Here is a 19838-nt window from a genome sequence, read left to right on the forward strand (position 1 = left end):
AGTTAGATGATTATTTGTGGTACCTGATTTTGAGTAAAAAAAAGATAAAATTATAATACACCCGAATACAAATTTCAATGGTCGAAACAAAAAAGGAAACCAAAAATTCAATCTGGCGTCAGTTTAAGTTCTAACGTAGACCATTTATAAAAATCACAGCTGCAAAATTATTTGGCATGAAGAAAAACACGTGACCGAAACTTCAGAAGTAGTACTCACTTTTTCGATTTTGAACTTGCGACTTCCCTCCTTGTCTTTTCCCTTCTCCAGCTGGGATATTTTGGCAGTCTGCCAGCATACTCCAGCCGAGTTCTGTATCTTACACATGTACATTCCACAGTCTCCCTTGCCAATCTTGCTGATCATGAGAGTCGAGTAGTAGTCCGAGTTCTTGACGTTAAGACGTCCGTCTACCGAGGTCGCTCTCAGCTCCACGTTTCCCTTCATCCATTGGAACGTACCCATGGGTTGCGCCATGGCCGAAATCGAAAGCACAGCGCTTCCGTTTTCACTCACCACGAAATCTTCCATCGTTGAAATGATCTTCGGTGGCACTTCGACTGTGAAAGATGAACTCTTCTCAATTGAAGTCACACTCTCGCCCGAGCTAGAACTGCTCTTGGTCATCTTAGTATCCATGCTCAAAGTCATTCGAACATGTTTGAACTTGCCATGTGTGTGTTTCTTGGACGATGGTATCTTTCTGACACGGGTCACAACGTCCTTTGAGATAGCTCCAGCATCTTGAAGATCTCCCAACGTGATCGACTCCGGATCGCTACTATTGCTATCTGCCTTGTAAGTCGTTGTTTGGACTCGTTCTGGCTTCATTCGTCTCGACTGGACTCTTTGAATAGATTTAATCGGAATCGATTCGTTTAAGTCGCTGCACAAGCTGCTGCTTGAGCTGGAATCAATTAGTTCCAAGCACTGTTCCGACAACGCAGGAGAAATCAGTTGCTGTTCATTATCGGAAGCATCTACTTTAATTGTCACTCTTTTTCTTTCTGTCAATGGAACCCAGACTGTTGCATCCATAAGCACCTTCTTGTAAGGAGACACGCCTCGTTTCGGAGTGTCGAAAGGCGAGTTGTTTCGACTCGAATCGCTTTCGCTGGAGTAACGTGTAATCAACATTTCTTCTTCGGTTAGATATCGAATGTGATCTCTGATTGAAGCTCGCTCGCAGGACATCGTGAAAAAGTTACAGGTTCCAGAGTCAAGTGAGATCTCCTTCGCCTCTTTGTTACTCATAATTTCAGTGAATATTTTAGGAGCTTTCGGAATTTCCGACAACTCACTGGTCTTTTCGTGATAGTCTACCATGTTGGCTCTCGGCAACCAGTTAAATGCAAGGTCTCTCTTCTTTCGCATAGTTGATACTTCGTTTGAAAAAGAGTGGAGACCACCCGAGGCTGACGACTCGTGCTCGCTGAAAGTGTTCATGCTATTGTCGCTTCCGTGTCGGTCGATACTGGGCACATCGTCCAAACTCACAGCCTCGCTTACAGTGGTATGACTAACGACTGGTCGTAGCGCATCGCTTGCGCTCTCGGCTGTTCGGTAACTCACACTTGGTGTCGATTCGTTGCATGTCTTGTAGCTCTCGCTGTCACTCATTACACTTTCAGAAACGTCTTCATTTGATGCAAGCTTCGCGATTATTTCTTCATCCGAAAGAGTTCGCACGACTTTGATGTTGACTTGGTCGCCAATTTTACTTCTCTTCGAGTCCCTAAAGGCCGAGTGCCTGGAGTGCTTCTTGTGTTTTCGATTCTTGTGAATGTTGATGATTTCCTGCTCAACTATGATGAAACTCTGAGGTCTAGGCATCTTAATTCGTCTCTGAATATCACTTTCCTCAACTTGCTCTTCAAAAGTAGTAACTTCCACTTTTTCATCACAAGCCACGACTTCTGAATCTGAGTAGAATTGTCTAGCTCGGCAAAGGTACTTCTCTAGATCCGAGATACTTTCTGTTTCTGAGTCAACAGGTGTGATCGATTTCCCGATAGCTAGCTTCTCAACTAACATCACGTGACCTCGGTTGTTGACCGACTCAGCTGTTTTCGCTACACCTTCCGCGGATTCGGTTGTTATTGACAAATCGTTCAGACTCCCGTCTTGGAATTGAGAAACCGTTTCTTTCGTCAAAGAAGATCCGATTCGCTTCGAGTTCGAATCATCAAAGTCAAAGTGCTCGTTACCACTCATTGCACTTCCAGCTTCCGACAACTTTTTACCGGACCTTTCTTCGGGAGTTTCAACTGGAAGGGATCCAGACAAGTTGTTTTCCAGCTGCTCCAGTAACAGATGCGCAGGTAATAGGGCTTTCTCGTTCTCAGGTGCAAACTTCTCCGAGATGTCATCGTCGCTGATTTCTTCTTCAGTTGAACTATCTGGTTCCTGCGGCATTTCAGGTACACGTTCCAAACAATCATCTTCATCGACCATTTCAACGTCAGAATCCTCGATTTCGGCAAAATCATCATCATCAATTGGTTCCGGTAGTTTCTCCTCAATTGGATCTTCAACAGTTCCCAAAGGAATGTCTCTATCTATTAAGGACAAATCTGGCCTATCGATTATGTCGAAGTCTTCTTCTAATAGAGATTCGTTAGCTTCGATATTAGAGCTCTCTTGTTCGGGAGCTGAATAGTCCACAATTTCAAATTGCTCTTCCGCTGCTTTATCTTCAGGAGCATCCTCAAACAACTCATCTGATGCTGAACTGCTGCTTGAAATTCCAATGCTAGTAAAGTCATCTTCAGAAACCTTTTCATCGCCAAGGGTCTTCTCAAAAACAGGTTCTTCGCATTTTTCATTCTCGACAAAAGGCTCTTCAATATCAGCAAAATCTTCCAAGGATTCTTCAATTATCGGGAGCGCTTCAGTTTCCAGCGCAGGAAGTGGGTCCATTTCTGGCTGTGCGCTTGCTCCAGCGCTAACCATTTGTTCAATTTCCAAATCTGAAGGCTCCAGCATTTTTGTGACGGACTCTATCAATGATGCAGATCCACTAACGAAACTGGAAGCAATTCCTTTGGCAACTTCAACAACTAGCGAAGATTCTTGAATCACCGGCTCCTGGAAAGTGACCACTTCAGGTTCTTCGACATTTTCTACAATCGGTTCTTTGATCTGATCATTCTTTGGTTCCTCGTAACTCATAACTTCTCCAGTTTCAGATATTTTATTTGCTTCGGACTCTGCAATCTGCTCCTGGCACATGAGGTTTTCCATTGCAGCGCAGAGCTCACTGGGTTCCAACTTAACCTCAGACTGTGCCTCAGGAGTTAAGAAGAGATCCTCAATGGGAGATCCAGATACAGAAGACATCGATCCACCAACACTGCTTGCAAGCTCAACTTTATCGCAATCAATTGTTTCTTCAGCTGTCTCGTCTCTGGAAACTTCCTTGACAGGTGATTTTTGTTCGACTCCAAATGGTTCCATTTCACCTATTACTTCCTCCTCAGTTTTGTTTTCAGTGTTTTTCATTAAATCGACAAAAGACTCATCAAGTTTTGATTCAGATTTTTGATCGTGAGAGTATTCAAAGCTTGTAATTTCTTCAACCGTGCAACTCAGCTCTTGTTTTTGGTTTGCTAAGTCTTCGATATTCTCAAATGCTATTTCTTCAGACACGGAAGAGGTCTCAGCAACATCAACATCAGCGCTATCAAGTTTAGCAACTGCAATTTCGGATTCTTTAGCAACAACTTCAGCTGATTCCTGATCAACAATGGTCTCGTTCAAGTCTTCAATTGATTCCCGTGCATCGATATGAGTAAGTTCGGGTTCCTTCGATTCCACTTCTTGTTTCAAATCTTCAGTTGGTTCTGATTCAGAAATAACCGGAGCTTGCATAGCCAGAGACTCATGAAGACTCTCCGCCGAAGAATCCAATGACATGTCTTTGAATTCTTGTTCGACATAGGTTTCGGATACACTTTGCTCTTCCATCATCTGCTCTGAACTTGTTTCATTAACAAATTCAGAAGCACTGATAGGCAAGGTCGTCATATCTTTTTCAACGACCGATTCTTCGCCTTCATTATAGCTTTCAGAGAAATTGTTCGACGGTTCAGTGCTTGATAAAATGCAAGAAGCGGTTGCTTCATCATTAAAGTCGTATACTCTATCTTCGGTCTTAATGGCAGGGTGCGCCTCTTCAACAGAGTTGATTTCTTCAATTGAAGATGATAAGCGTCCTTCGGAAACTTCATCTGCCTTTGCCATTACCAAGGAGAGGTCCGCATAAGTAGTAATTTCAACTGCAGATTCTGATTCATCTACTGAAGTTGCCATTTCAACTTGCTCAGTTGAGATTTCTTCGGTTTCTGCGATTTCTTCAACCTTGTCAAGAGAATCGGTTTCTTGAGGCATAGAAGCATTCAAGACCGAATCAACTTCAGCGCTTTCAAGTTCAGCAGCTGCAATTTCGAATTCTTTAGCAACAACTTCAGCTGATTCCTGATCGACAATGGTCTCGTTCAAGTCTTCAATTGATTCCCGTGCATCGATATGAGTCAGTTCGGGTTCCTTCGATTCCACTTCTTGTTTCAAATCTTCAGTTGGTTCTGATTCAGAAACAACCGGAGCTTGCATAGCCACAGACTCATGAAGACTCTCCACCGAAGAATCTAATGAATTGTTTTTTATTTCTTGTCCGACATAGGTTTCGGATACACTTTGTTCTTCCATCATCTGCTCTGAACTTGCTTCATTAACAAATTCAGAAGCACTGCTAGGCAAGGTTGTCATATCTTTTTCAACGACCGATTCTTCGCCTTCATTAAAGCTTTCTGAGAAATTGCTCGACGGTTCAGTGCTTGATAAAATGCAAGAAGCGGTTGCTTCATCAACAAAATCACATACTCTATCTTCTGTCTTAATGGCAGGTTGCGCCTCTTCAACAGAGTTGATTTCTTCAATTGAAGATGATAAGCGTCCTTCGGAAACTTCATCTGCCTTTGCCATTACCAAGGAGAGGTCCGAATTAGTAGCAATTTCAACTGCAGATTCTGATTCATCTACTGAAGTTGCCACTTCAACTTGCTCAGTTGAGATTTCTTCGGTTTCTGCTATTTCTTCAACCTTGTCAAGAGAATCGGTTTCTTGAGGCATAGAAGCATTCAAGACGGAATCAAATTCAGCGCTTACAAAATCAGCAACTTGGAAATTCAATTCCTCTGCAACAGATTCAACCGCTGCCTGGTCTACAATAGTTTCGCTCAGTTCTTCAGCTGGTTCTTGTGCATCTACAAAAGTTAACTCTTCTAATTCCCGGGGCACCGAAGTTATCTCAGCAAAATCAACATCGGTGCTCGCAATGTCAGCGACTGGAACTACAGATTCATTCGGAGCTAGTTCAATTGCTGTCTGGTCAACAATTTCTTCGTTGAAATCTTCGCTTAACTCAAAAGAATCTAAGTGAGTCAATTCGGGTTCTTTCGACTCAAATTCTTGTTTCAACTCTTCAGAAGCTTCAACATCAGTGATTACTGAAGTCTGATCTGCCGTCGAGTGATAGAGACTCTCAACCGAAGAATCCATTGATGCTTCCTTATCCTGCTCTTCGACGAATGATTCAGTTAATTTGTGTTCTTCCAGTTGCTGGACTGGCAACAATTCACTCAAAGATTCGGTCGCAATTATCGACTCGGGTGTCAAATCGCTTTCTAGAATTTCTTCAGGTTCTTTTGCAATTTCAGAGAAATCATCAGATGGCATAACGGTCGATAAAACACAAATAGTCGCTGCTTCCTTGCTTAAATCGGCTGCATGATCTTCGGTTTTTAGAGCAGGCACTGTTTCCTCAATAGCGCTAATTTCTTCAATTGAAGATGTAAGACAGGGTTCGGATTTTTCTTCTGATTTAGCCAAAGCCATCACAGATTCTCCGTCGCTAGTTTTGTCCAATTCATCAACATTAAGTGACTGTGCAACTTCGGATTTGATTTCTGAGATATCTCGAGCTTGCTCAGCATCCTCTTCCATTGCTTGGACAAAATTCTCGGAGCTTTTTTCATGAACATTCACATTTACTTCAACAACTGAACTGGATTCCTTGACAATTTCTCCATCAAAAGCACAGGTCTCCGCTACTGAAGATTCTAAAAGACTGGAGTCTAAATCTTCGGCGAATGACTCAATGCTTTCAATATTCTCTAAAACTGAGCTATTCAGCACAGGAATAGTTTGCTCACTCGCAACGCAATTAGTCTCTTGTGTGACAGCTTCCTCAAAAGTGCATTCTTCGTCATTATCGGAAACCGTATCATTTATATCATTGCAGAAATCGAACTCCGGAAGTTCTGCACTCGCAGCAACGCTATCTACAATTTGCTCTACCGCTGAGCTCTCAAGAGGTTCTTGTTGAGTAGTGACATCATTTTGATCGACAAATTCAGCAATTGGCGAATTCAAATTCTCGTAAGGCGAACTGGGTTCAGGTAGATCTTCTACAACTTCAGCGGCACATGACTCGACTATTGGTTCTGCAGCAGTCGCTGTCTGCAAACTCGTCACGGATGTCGAAGCGGTGATAGTATTTAGAGATTCCCGGCTTGACAATGCCTCTTCTGAAATGGTTTCAAGACTCAGTTGCATCATTTGTCCAGACATAGGCTGGCATAGACTGTGGATTTGGTTGCATTCAGGCATCTCGGAGTTCAACTCCAGAGGCGCTTCTTGCTCTGTGACCGAGCTACTTGTCGTTTCACAGTCGTCTAAGTTGTCGTACGATGACGCAGGACTCGCTTCGTTGCTTGCAGCATTAATTTGAATCTGGATTCCAGAAGCAATAGATTCCTCGTATAAAGGCAAGCATTCGTCTTCCTGAATTTCAGCTTGATCCAGAGTTTCCTGGTCCCTCAATTGCTCAAAAACTTGTTCTTCAGGAGCAGACTCGGGTTCTAACTCAATTGAAGCGATGTTGCAAACACTATCAATGATTTGTTGCATAGTTTCTGCTTTAGCTTCCTCGGTTTGTTCGATTTTATCTGTAGTTAATTCTGTTGCTGTCTCCTGCTTAAGCTCGACCATGACTTTTTCGAGCTCCGCCATGAACACATTAGTACTCGATCTTCTTCTGCTCGCTGATTTAGGCAGCGATTCAAACTTATCGTGATTGTGTTCGCTTTCTAGAGTAGCATATGCAACTTCGTTAACATAGAAATTTGCTTCTGATCTCGGGGCTTCCTTAAGCTCGACAAACTCTTCTCGCGCAATATCGAGTCTTGAAGAGTAACCAAGAGCATCATTGAAAACTTCGACGTCCGTTTTCAGTTCCGAGCAGTAAAGTTCGACCAAATCCGAGTGCTGCTCCTCATAATTCTCATCATCCGATGGATTTCTTTCAGGAATACTCAGCGACGATTGGTACACTTCCTGGGGTTGCACGTAGACACGTTCTAAGCTCTTTTTCTGGCTTCGGACGGATCCCATCTTAGGCATATGACATTCAAGAGTCTCGGAAGTCTTGGCGTAAACGATGCAATTCTCCATGGAACTGTCACTCAGTTCGTCAAAAGCCTTGGTTCTCAAAGAAGATTTAAGAGGTTTGCACCTCTGGTCAAAGCATTGAATGACAATCTTGACATTATTTCTGATTCTTCGCACAATTTCATTTCTAGAAATATCAGCTCCGATTGATACTTTTTCGTGTGGGCAAGCACAAGCTTCGTCATTGATTGTAATCTTAGTCGACACTGAGTTGGAAAGATTTGCCTGGCTGCTGGATCGCACAATGCATTCGTAGTTTCCAGTATCGTTTTCATCAGCGTTCATAATCATTAACGAGCTGTACTGGTGCTGCCATTTCAGCTGATCGTTCACTCTAAACTTCTGCAAATCGTTTGGCAACTCATGGCCGTCCTTTTTCCACACTAAATTACTGTTTGGGTCGGCTGCAATTTTAACAGCGATGTGAACATTGTTTCCAGTTTTAAGATAGTTTTGTTCTGGCAGCTCAGACAAGAACACTGGGGGTGCCTGAGGGATATTTCTATAATCGTCCAGCAATGCGGTTATGCTTTGGCTTGTCCAGGTATTCTTAAGAGTCTGGTCAATTTTGTTCAAAATTCGCTCGGCGCTAACAGGAGCCAAGCTTTCCGCACTTCTTATTGGGAAAATAAGCTCATCGTCGTCGTCTAAATCACTCAGTGAATCTGCTGAAATGACCTTGATCAATGTGTTTAGTTTTGATTTCGCGATATCGTCGGTAAAATGAACGCCAATTTCGGACACAAATCGCTGCTCAGGGGGACAGTCAAAAACGTCTTCTTTTTGCTCGATTTCAATTTTAGTTTGAATTCTCTCTTCTCCGAATTCGTTCACGCTTCTCAGCAGATAACTTCCCGTGTCGTTACGCGAGCAGTTCTTGATCAATAGAGAAGCAGTCTTGGTTCCGTTTTTATGGTCATCGACATTGACATTCAGCCTTGAGCTGTATCTCAGAGGCTTCCCGTTCTTGTACCACAGATATTTGCAGTCATCAGAAGCAGCAACCCTCACGTTGAGTCGAATGTCGTTGTTCTCTCGAATTTCGACCGTAGATGGGTACTGTGTTAGAACTGCGGGAGGCGCTTCCAAGTTGGGATATTCGTTTAACAGTGAATTTAGAGACATATTGCTCAACCAATTACTGGGAATCATTTCGTATGAATCACCAGTAGAGACGCTCCAGCTGCTTCCATCAAGCGATCCCTTGTTGGGTCTGCGACGTTTCACAAAGCCTTTGCGAGGTGCAACCTTGAACACGGTCGCTGGTTTATGCTCAACCACTGGTTCTGAGCCCTGGTTCAAACTAGGCCATTGGATGCTTCCCTTCAAAACTGGTTTCTGTGCTTTCGCAATTGACTGATACTTGGGAGCTCGGACTGTCGCATTGCAGATATTACCCAGATCGTCAATGGCAATTTTGCCTCCGGTGTAAGATCTATCAGAAATCTGAATCAGTACGTGAACGTTCTCAGTAGATGAGAAAACAGATCCACTTGAATAAGTCCTGAGAGGTTTCGGACTTCCCATTATAGGCACTTCGCACCAGTCCACAAATTTGGAATCCGGCGCACTCTCGGAAAACGGTGTACTGCAATTGCTTCGGTTCAACTCTCTCTGATTTTCCTTCGATGCTAAAAGAGATTCGGATCCAAAATGTTTCTGCAACACTTGTTGCACCTCTTCGCAAACCAATGGTGAGTTACTCCTAGACGATGCTAGAGAACTCGTTTCATGTTGAGATACAACTCCAGGCCTCATCGCGTTTGTAGGCGAAGATCTCATTGCAATAGGGTGTAAGACAGTAGGCATCGAGTTCAAGTTAGTCGTACTCTGAGGAAGAAGCTCGACTGAAGAGTCGGACATTGCCTCGACATCGTTTTGTGATTCAGTTGCTCTCGCATTTTCAAAGGACGACCTCTTCACTTCGCTAGAAGATGTCTGCATGAACCGTTCTTGCATACCAACCGACAAAAGATTTTCCCACGATAACATTTGCTGCTTAGGGGTAGCTTCTGTTTTGATTTCAATGTGTACCTTCTCGACTATATTTTGCGTTTGGTCTTCTTGAACTTGCTGAATAGGGGATTCAACTCTTGAGCTAATACTTTGAACTTCATTGATGAGGTCAAAAACTTGGTTGACCGAGTCTTTGCACAAATTGGACGCAAACGAAAAGCAAGAAACGGGTATCTGGTTTGAGTTCAATTCAGTTGATAGAATCTGTTTCGGGAACTCAATGAACGTTTCCATGTCATTTTGAGTTAAATTAGTCAAGTCAGACAGTGGAGCGGGTTCCGACACTTGAGAAGCAGCACTTTCTGTGATGACAGAGTCCGTGTCATCCGCAAACCCAAATCCTTCTTCATCTTCATCTTCCGTTTGAGAATCAATCATCTCAAACTTAACTGGCTCATAGTGTCCGTATTCCAAATCATTGTCATTATTTAGCTTCCTTCCTTTAGCTGCCATTTCCACAGCATCTGTTTCCGCAACGTCTGACTCAATTTTAACTGAAAAGCTGGCAAGGTCAGTTCCATCTCCGTTTTCGGCCTTGACTTCGTATAAACCACAATTCTCCTGGCTTACTGAAAACAAATGCACTTTAATATCGACACCTCTGGTCGCGTAGTGAATATCGATATGCACATTTCTCGGTTCGTAGAATCGATGACCGTCCTTTGAGATCTGAATTGAAGTTCGGTTTGGCGGGCAGTCGACAAATAGTTCAGCAGAGAAATCGTCACCAGCTTTGAGAACCACTTCGCCAATGGGTGGGGAGGTAAAAACGGGCGGGAAATTATCAGGAGCTGTACTGTTCAATTGCTCATCAACCATTCCATGTTCAGAATTTTCGCTGACGGCTGGACTTTCCGGGCGCGTCTCTTCTGCTCTCGGAGTTCCTAGTTCAGTCAACTGTTCAAAAATATCGGCCGTGAGCTCTGAGATCTCGTAGCTCGAAGAGTCTTCAAGGTGTCGGACAAGGGAAGCAAGAACCTTCATGGTCGATTGGAGTCCAGGTCTGGCCATATCCAGGACATCCAAACTAGCCTCGTGCCATTCGATAACATCTTGTACAGACTTACCCTGAAGGATGTTTCGAAGAACAACTGCGCAATAGAATCCCATCGCAGATCGTGTGCTCAGGCAACATCCGTGAATCAATTTTGATTTTTTAACTGAGCCGTCAATTGTAGACCACACCTCAGCGTCTTGTGCATACTGGGATCCGAGAAGCGATACATCTCTTTGGACAGAGTTATAAAGAACATCTCTCAGATGTTGTCGCTTGTCTACATTCTCAATGTTCGTCGTTATTGACACTTTTTCGACCATTTTGTCCAGACAATCCAACCATGATCGCGTTTCAGTTGCTGCCGAAGCCTGCACGAAAGGAAGAACATTGGAAGACAGGGCTCGGAAGTTTTCCAAGGACTGCTTCTGATAATAACTAACTTCATTAATCTTCTTACTTGTTTCCTCTGTGATCCAAGTACGTGCTTTTACAACATCTTCTGAGAAAACGGAGCATTTCTCCTCGCTAACATCGACTTTCACTAGAGAGAAATTGTTCGGGTGAGATTTCAGATTCTCCGATTGTTCAGTTGCACTTTCGGCAACAAGCACCAGTGAACTTCTACTCAAAGCTTGAATTTCTTTCGCCACTTCTGAGTAGTATTTGTCTGGTTTGAAGTTGGTACAGTCCAGGAACTGGTACTCTGAATCTTCCTCGATTGCTTCCATGTGAGAAAGGGTTTCCATTTTGAAAGAAATGTTAACAACTGGCTTGCATGACGCCAAAATTTGCTCAGAGTTTGTCGAAAAGAACTCTTTGAACTCAGCTTCAGATACGCTGACAATTGCCTTATCTGACCTTGTGCTTGAAATCAGACAGTCATCTGTTTGGATCGAAATGTTAACGTTCTCCTGCTGTTCGCATCCTTTAGCCAAAATCTCTAGCGTGTTGATATGCTCATCAACATTGACATCAAATCTGTTCACATTCGAAACACTGGCAGACGTTAAAGTATTGGGACCACTTTGTTTGATTTCACATTCTTCGGTGAGAACTGAAATGTTTACATTCTCAACATCGCTTCCCTTGCCCAAAATTTCCAGCATCGAAATCTGTTCATCCACTGCAATCAGCTGAGTTTCGCGTTGTGATACAGAGATCTCGGCATACTTCTTATGTTCCACATTATGCTCTTCGTCAGTTAGGTCAAACGCAATGCTGACACCATTTTGCGGAACCGCCAGAAGTTCTAAGCTCCCGTCCTCGCTTCTGGGAGTAAGTGCAATGCTCTCTACATTTTGGACACTTACGCATGCCAAGTCTCCTTTGTCGGCAACTCGCGTAGATTCCATGTCGACACTGATCATAACCGATTCTCGAGGCACTGCAAGAACGTTGACGGTATCCTCGAAGTCTTCGAATTTGCTTTCCTCTTCTTGGTAGACAGAAACAGTGGCGAAATCAGAAGAAACAACCTCGCTGCTTCTCTCGCTAGTCGTATCAATACTTATATGAACTGGTTCAACAGATGGCAACGCATCCATGTTCTGTGTTTTGATCTCGAGATTGACAGATTCGGCTGGTCGGAGTACTTCTTGGCTCTCAATAGTCAATAGCACCCGATCTTCGCTTAAGACACTTGACGTTTCAGAATGTTCTAACTGGACAATCACTTGCTCACTGGGAGATCTGTCTTGAATGTTGATGTGAAGCTTTGTGTCTTCTACAGGTAGTGGCTCCATGTCTAGAACTCGGATTTCTACATGCTCTTGCGAAGTGATAATTTTTTCAACTCCTTGCATATCAGCAATCTTAATCTGCACGTTTTGCTCCGAAAATATTTTGTGCTCTGGCAGATTTCGATCACTGATCCTCAAGTCTACTTTCATGACTTCGGGAACTGGCGATTCGCAGGTTTCCGGTTTCTCAAAAACAATTGGTTCGGGAACTGGCTGAATTGGTTTAAGCTTTCTGAATCCCCAACTATCTTCGGCAATGAGCTTTGTCAAAAGATCATCTGGAACTGGTTTGGCTTTATCTTGTTCGATGTCAATCTTGATAGCAACCAAGTCCTGAGACCTAAGAACATCTTCCTTTTCAGCTTGCATTATTTGAACTGCGTCCAAGATACTAGCATTGGCAATGTTAGCCCCTTCTTGGGGCTGCTCTTCATAGACAGGAACTTGCAAAGGTCTATCAATCGGTTCCATGCGTTTTGTCTCATCAAAACTATGCTCACTAAAAGATTCGGTGCGCGCTATTTGCATTAGGTTCTCAAGTTCTTCCACTGAAGTTATTGACCTGTCGTCATCAGCGAGTTCCTTTTGTTCGTTTTCTTCCGGCTCCTTTGAGGATTTAACTTCTTGTGGAATCTCCTCTTCTGGTTCTTCTGATTTCTCTTCTGGTTCCTCTTTGGGTTCTTCGAGCTTTTCTTCTTCAATTGTCAGTTCTTCTTTGCTCTCTTCTTCCTCAGTTTCTTTGGCTTCTGGAGCATCTTCCACAACTGGAGTTTCAACTTCTGGTTGTTTAGCTGGATCAACTTCATCCTCGACTTCTTCTTCTGGCTCCTCAGACTTTTCCTCTTCGACATCCAGGTCATTTTCGTTCACTTCCTCTTCCTTTTCTTTGATTTCTAGTACATCGTCGTCAAGTGGTTCTGCCTCTTCAGGAGTGTCATCCTCGGGAACCTCAACTTTTTCTTTCGTCTCCTCGTCAAAAATCTCTTCTAGTTTCTCATCAACCTCGCCTGCTATTTCTTCAGCAGGTTTATCATTAGGTTGCTCCTGGTCAGGAATTTCTTTCTTTTCCACATCTTCATCTATTTCTTCATCTTCTGGTTCCGTTTCTTTAACCGCTTCATCAACCTTAAGTTGTTCTTCAACTTCTTCCTCTTCTTTTTCCTTCAGTTCAGGTTCTTCTTGTTCTTCCTCGGTTTCATCCTTCGCTTCTTCATCAGCAACTTCTTCTGCTTTAACTTCATCGTCTAGTTCTTCATCTTCTGGCTCGACTTCTTTGGTATCTTCTTCGATTTCCAGCTTTTCTTCAACTTCTTCCTCTTCTTTTTCCTTCAGTTCAGGTTCTTCTTGTTCTTCCTCGATTTCATCCTTCGCTTCTTCATCAGCAACTTCTTCTGCTTTAAATTCATCGTCTACTTCTTCATCTTCTGGCTCGACTTCTTTGGTCTCTTCTTCGATTTCCAGCTTTTCTTCAACTTCTTCCTCTTCTTTTTCCTTCAGTTCAGGTTCTTCCTCGATTTCATCCTTCGCTTCTTCATCAGCAACTTCTTCTGCTTTAACTTCATCGTCTATTTCTTCATCTTCTGGCTCGACTTCTTTGGTCTCTTCTTCGATTTCCAGCTTTTCTTCAACTTCTTCCTCCTCTTTTTCCTTCAGTTCAGGTTTTTCTTCTTCCTGCTCGATTTCATCCTTGGCTTCTTCCTCGGCTACTTCATCTGCATCTTTTTCATCTTCATTTTCTGGCTCGACTTCTTTGGTCTCTTCTTCGATTTCCAGCTTTTCTTTAACTTCTTCCTCTTCTTTTTCCTTCAGTTCAGGCTCTTCTTGTTCTTCCTCGATTTCATCCTTCGCTTCTTCATCAGCAACTTCTTCTGCTTTAACTTCATCGTCTAGTTCTTCATCTTCTGGCTCCATTTCTTTGGTCTCTTCTTCAATTTCTAGCTTTTCTTCAATTTCTTCGTCGTCTTTTTCCTTCAGTTCAGGCGTTTCTTCTTCTTTTGCAGTTTCGTCTTTTGGTTTTTCTTCGGTGACTTCTTCCGCAGGAACCTCCATTTCCTCCTTTGTTTCTTCATCTGCCTTGTCTTCAATTGCTTCTTTCAGTTCCTCGGCAACCTCGGTCTGCTCTTCAACCTTCAGCTCGTCATTAACATCCTCTTCAGTGACCTCATCAGCCGGTTGCTCCTGGTTATCTTCTGGCTCTTTTTCTTCTTCAAAGTCTTCCGAAACTTCATCTTCAGGAGCCTCCAACTTTTCCTGAGTTTCTTCGTCTGCTTTGTTTTCCATAGTTTCTTTTAATTCTTCTGCTTCTTGAGCTTCGTCTTTCAGCTCGATTTCATCCTCCACGTCTTCTTCGACAATTTCGTCCATTTTAACCTCATCCTCAGTTTCTTTCTCTTCTTCGACATCTTCGGGAAGGTCCTCAATTTCTTCAGGAACCTCCATAGACTCCTTGACCTCCTGATCACCATTTTCTTCGATTTCAACTTTCTCTTCAGAATTAATTGCAACCGAGAATCCCAAACCAACTTCAGCTACTGCAGAAGTATAGAAACATGCGAAGTTTCCGATGACGTCAGGATTGCAGTCCTTGATATATAGTTTAATCTCAGTAGTACTTGTCTCTTTGTTCGGCACAATCGATATTTCATAAACCGTTCCGTCGGCCTTCGAAATTGTTTCGCGGTAGTGTTTGAATTGAATCAAGTCTGCGTTGTCAATAATTTCATCAACAGTGATGGTAATTTCGAGCAAATCCTTTTCGTTCACACTGTACTCATACTTCTCGATTTCCATTTTAGGCAGCTTTGTCATCTTAGCAGCTAATGGTTGTTCAGTCTCTGACATAGAGACATTGTCTCGAGTGTCCTTTGTCTCCAATTCACTTGTATCTTCAGGCTCATCGTTTCTAGAGCGGGCCAGAACAATTTCTGATGTGGGTTTGGTGCTCTCAACCAAACCTTCGGCAGACATTTTGTCGCAACATTCCGCATCTGCAATTACTTCGGCTTTAGCTTGCATCTCTTCGGATTCTTGGAGGGACAGACTTACCTCTGTGGCTCGTGCTAAGTACATTTGATTGTCGCCATCAGCTTTCACTCGGTTCTTTGGAACGGCGTCGCATTGCTCAACTCGGATCAGCGCAACAATAATTGACTCACGCGGTCGGGCCCATTTGGCATCAACGTGATCAACATCACTTACACCTCTGGTGTCCTTAATATCCAAAGCTCTATCCCAGATGTCCAACAAAGCGACAGTTGCAAGTCCAGATTTCACCAGGTTAGTAAGGTACTTCTCTCTTGGTCTAGCCCAGTCAGCTTGTACTTCTGGTGCCACTTCTTGTTCTTTTCCAAGTCCTTGAATGTCATTGATACATTCGATGACAAGATCAGTAAAGTCGCCAGGACCGTTGACTTCCAAAGCAAGTTTGACAAAAGTTGCTCGGATGCTCTCTCTCAACCTGATCCACTCCTTGGAGTCTTCTTGACCCATGCAAATCATGTCTTTTCTCGGGTCCTTTTTGTCAGATTGATCAGCTGGGAACTCGATGTACTCTTTGATAATTGCCTGTTCGGCAATCGTGAATGAACCTTGAACCGTCTCTCTCACTCGTCCTGTGTTAATAGCTGTCTCCCTCGCTTTTGCGAGCTGGTTCAGAATGCTCAAAGAGATAACATGTCTAGCCAGAGTTTTGTGAACAACTTCTTCAACTTTACGTGTTCTTTCATAGTCGGTCATGTCTCTAGTTCTCATCCAGTTCTCATCAATTTCCGCCTGGTGCCCAGTTCCAATCAGTGTAGATGCTTTTCTGTCAAAGAAGAGATTAGCGGCACTTATGGTCGAGAACGCTTCGGTTCCTCTCGCCTTAACTGAATCACAATGTTGGCCTTCACGGGTTCGAATCCATTCTTGGACAACTTCTTTAGGCTTGCAGATCGTTCTATACAGCAACAAATCCGCCAACTCATTATCTCCTGCAATGTATTTCACGAAGTTAGAGCTCAATATTGTTTCGATTTCCTCGATCGTTAAGGGACAGTCGAACCAAGAGTGGACTAGTTGTTTATTCTGTGCAGTTCCTCCGATCATTTCACTGAAAATTCGCGCTTTCTCGGTTTCCAATTGGCTGAAAATTTCCTCGGCCGAGCAATTTTCCGGTTCTGGCTCTTCTATTATTTGCTCAGCAATTTTCTCTCGGAGTCTGGCCAAGAATGGATAGACCTCTTCCTCTTTGCATAATCCTAACATCAGTTCCTTCATCGTCTCTTGATACTCTTCATATAAAATCGTCACCACGTGACAGTCTTCTTCGGCAACTTCCGGTTCTTCCTCCCACTTTTCTCGTGTTCGGATCCAAACCATGTCTTCACTTGGGAGCGACCTGCCTTTGACCTTCGGTTTTGGCTCGACACCAGGTATTTTGGCTTCAAATGAAGACTGTTCTCCTGGAACTTCGTTTGGATACTGCACTTCTACTTCGGTTTCGCGAGGTCGGATCCAGGCGTGGGTCTCGTCAGTCATAACTGGCAGACCCATTCGCATTTCCAGACTAGTAACTCCCAAAGATTCAGCAACAGCATTAAAAGGCTGTGCATCTGGCATTTCGACAAACTCCTCCCGAGGCCGGGCCCAATCTAAGTCAACTTCGGAACTGATTCCGAGAAGCTTTTGCATTTCGGTTTCGCCCATTTTCTGGTCTGCTCCGCCCTTCACTTCACTACTTTCGCACCCATCCTTTTGAGGAGCTTCCATGTTTTCCGCAGACTGCTGGCCTAGATTCCCACTTTCAGCAGCCGCTTTCAGCGTAAGAGCAACTTTGCTTCTGGCACTGTCAGTCAACGCCGCTTGCTGAATTGTGAAAACTTCCTTCCTGTATTTTCTGGACCATTCTTTGGAATCCATTTCATTGACCAAATCTTCGTCCAAAAATTCAAGAGGCGCAAATTTGTGAGCGTGTTCTTGCTCGTTGCAGTACGCCACGACTTCCCTCGGGTCAATGTCAGCGACACCTTCCTCGCCGAACTGATCTGCCGACACTCGGTCTTGGTCGTTCTCAATATGGGCGAAGTCTTTGGCTTTCTCGTGCTGGACAATTGCGTCGCGGCTCTGTCGCGTGGAAACTTCCACTTTCTCTTTGACAAAATAGTCGAAAGTGTGGTTGTCTCGGACAGAATCCGGGTTCATCCATTGTTGCATTCCGAATTCAATCAGGAACTCCAAAACTTTGTTGTCAAGGTTCGTATCTTCAGTCAACGAATACTCAAATTCGTTCTTTGGCTCGATACAAAGTTGTCCAGTTATTGTTTCGATTTTGAGATCGATTTTTTCTCTTAGCCTAATCCAGTTAAACATTTTCTCTTCTACTTGAGCCACGGCTGTAAACTGCGGCTTGGCTGTTTCATCTCGTAAATCAGGCTGTGCGTCGTTGAAAATTTGCTCAACCTCGATTGCCTGTTTCAGAACAATGGGTCTCATAAGTTCTCGCAATCGAATCCAGTAGGCGTCATCAGGTTGCTCTTTCTGCTCGGCGCTGACCAAAATCAGAGCTCGCGAGAGGATTGCTCTGATAGCTTCAGAAGTCTCTGCGATTTCACTCATGATTTCAATTTGCTTTTCTTCAGGTACACTCCAGCTGACATTTTCGAGTCCAGAAGGAAGTTGGGTGCTCTGAAGCGCAACTCCAATCCAAGCTGCTCTTAGTCCAGCTCCAAGAGCTTCCAGAGTTCTACCAACTTCGCTCAGTTCAAGGATGTCTCGCTTTGTGCATTGACTACACATAACAGGCGCGGAGTCACAAAGATTCTTGAGCTCTGAACCATTTATGCAGTGCTTGCCAAGTAAGCATTTACTGGTGAATTCCGACAATTCGCATTGTGGCGAGGTTTTGTTGATTTCAGAGGCGCTTAGTGTAGCTCCTGTGATCTTACTCAAGAGAGATACTCTTAATCGCGAGAAAGATTGAGCCTCTTGCTCAGCAGCAACAGCCCCTGTTTCAGCGCATGATACTTGAATTGTTTCTTTCTTTTCACAGGCAATGGGCTCGGTTTTTCCTTGCTCAGCAAGAATTGGCACTTGCTCGGGTCTTGATACAAGTCCCAAAATGACAGTTGACTCCTCCGCAACTACACTCGATGTTTCTCTTACTTGGAAGGTTTCCGCCGACAACGCCATTTGATGCGACTCAATAGGTCCGTTAACATTGGCCCATTCGCTATCGCCTTCAATTGCCCTTGCTTCAGTAACTGGTTTCTTCTCGTCATTTTGGAGCAAGTCCAAAATCGACTTTGAGTAAAATACTCCATCGGAATGCGACTGTCCACTTAAGAAAGTCAACAAACTGTGCATTTCAGTTTCCGAGAAATCACCGGCACTGATTTGACTTCGTTTTTCGTCGCCGTTGAAGAGCATACGAAGTGTGTTGTCTGAGAAGCCGGAACCTGTTCGGTTGTCTCCGAAATCCATAGGCATAACCACCTCTTCTCTCAGTCGAGTCAATAATTGAGAACTTTCCATAGGAACCGCTCTAACCACAGCTTGAGTGCTTTCGATTACATTTCTTTCCTTATCGTCCGTTGAAAGATAGCTGATTATATCCTTTTCGCTGTCATTTGAACTCCTTCTACGATCTTCGTCCACAATGAGAGTCGAGAAGTGTTCGGTCTCAAAACTATCTGCTCTCTCACCCATGCTCTCCGGACTTTGCCGTCCAGGAGCCCCTTGTGTCACGTTTTGTGATGTAAAGGCAACTTGGCCGACGTTCTCATTAAGCAGATCACACTCAGCAGTGGTCTCATTGTGAGATTCATCTTCAACCGACTCCGCGTCTTCGGTCATCAAATGTTCATCGTCGGCAAGTTTGTTCACACCTTCAACTAAAAGCAGAGATTGTTCGGCAGTCGCCGTCTCTCGCTCCTCGACCGCCATTTGTTCTACTCCATCTGTAGTTATGATGTCACTGGTTTCAGGCGTGAACTCTTCGGTTTCGTCCAGAATGTTCTCAGACTGCGTGTCTGTGGTCCTGGCTCGTCCTTGTTTGAATGTTTTGGGCATGTGTTTTGCGTACTTCAGATCTTCCAGCTCAGTGAAGTCTGCCTGTGTTCTGAATCGAGTGACATCTATTCCTTCTGTGGTCACAATTGGCATGGCATCAACACTCTCACTCACGTTTGCTAAAAGGACAGTGAAAGTTTTCCTATTCAAAACTCCAGGGGTGAAAGTACCGAAGATCCCTTAACTTTGATTTTGCGCCAGAATTCTATGCAGATATCAAATAGAAGCAAACCAAACTCAAATGAAAATACAAGAGTAAACCGTTGCTATGCAAATAGCTTAGAAAATTCCACCATATTCACAAAAAATTTGAAAAAAAAACTTTTTTAAAATTTGTGCCGCTTTTGGTGCGCGGTGTGATGCAAAGAAAGACAAAAACTTGGAAATTTAGTGATTTAATCATAATCGACTTTTCAAAAAAAGAATAATAAGACAAAAAAGTGTAACAAAATTTTGCATTTTTTTTAGAATGTAGAAATTTTGTTACACTTTTCTACAAAGTGTTTCTACAAAGGTCTACATTTTTTCTT

The 19838-nt window shown here is 43.5% G+C and overlaps 1 protein-coding gene across 2 annotated transcripts in view; it reads right to left on the bottom strand.

Moving 5' to 3' along the window:
* LOC134842492 (uncharacterized) overlaps window positions 1–19838 on the bottom strand; it is a 41818-nt gene that overhangs the window by 1646 nt on the left and 20334 nt on the right. For both annotated transcript variants that reach the window (XM_063858859.1, XM_063858860.1), the window contains exon 22: window positions 220–19427. In XM_063858859.1, the coding sequence (XP_063714929.1) occupies window positions 220–19427 (19208 nt within the window). The remainder of the gene's footprint in view (window positions 1–219; window positions 19428–19838) is intronic.

Source organism: Symsagittifera roscoffensis, chromosome 3 (genome assembly GCF_963678635.1).
Source record: "Symsagittifera roscoffensis chromosome 3, txSymRosc1.1, whole genome shotgun sequence".
Classification (NCBI taxonomy): Eukaryota; Metazoa; Xenacoelomorpha; order Acoela; family Convolutidae; genus Symsagittifera; species Symsagittifera roscoffensis.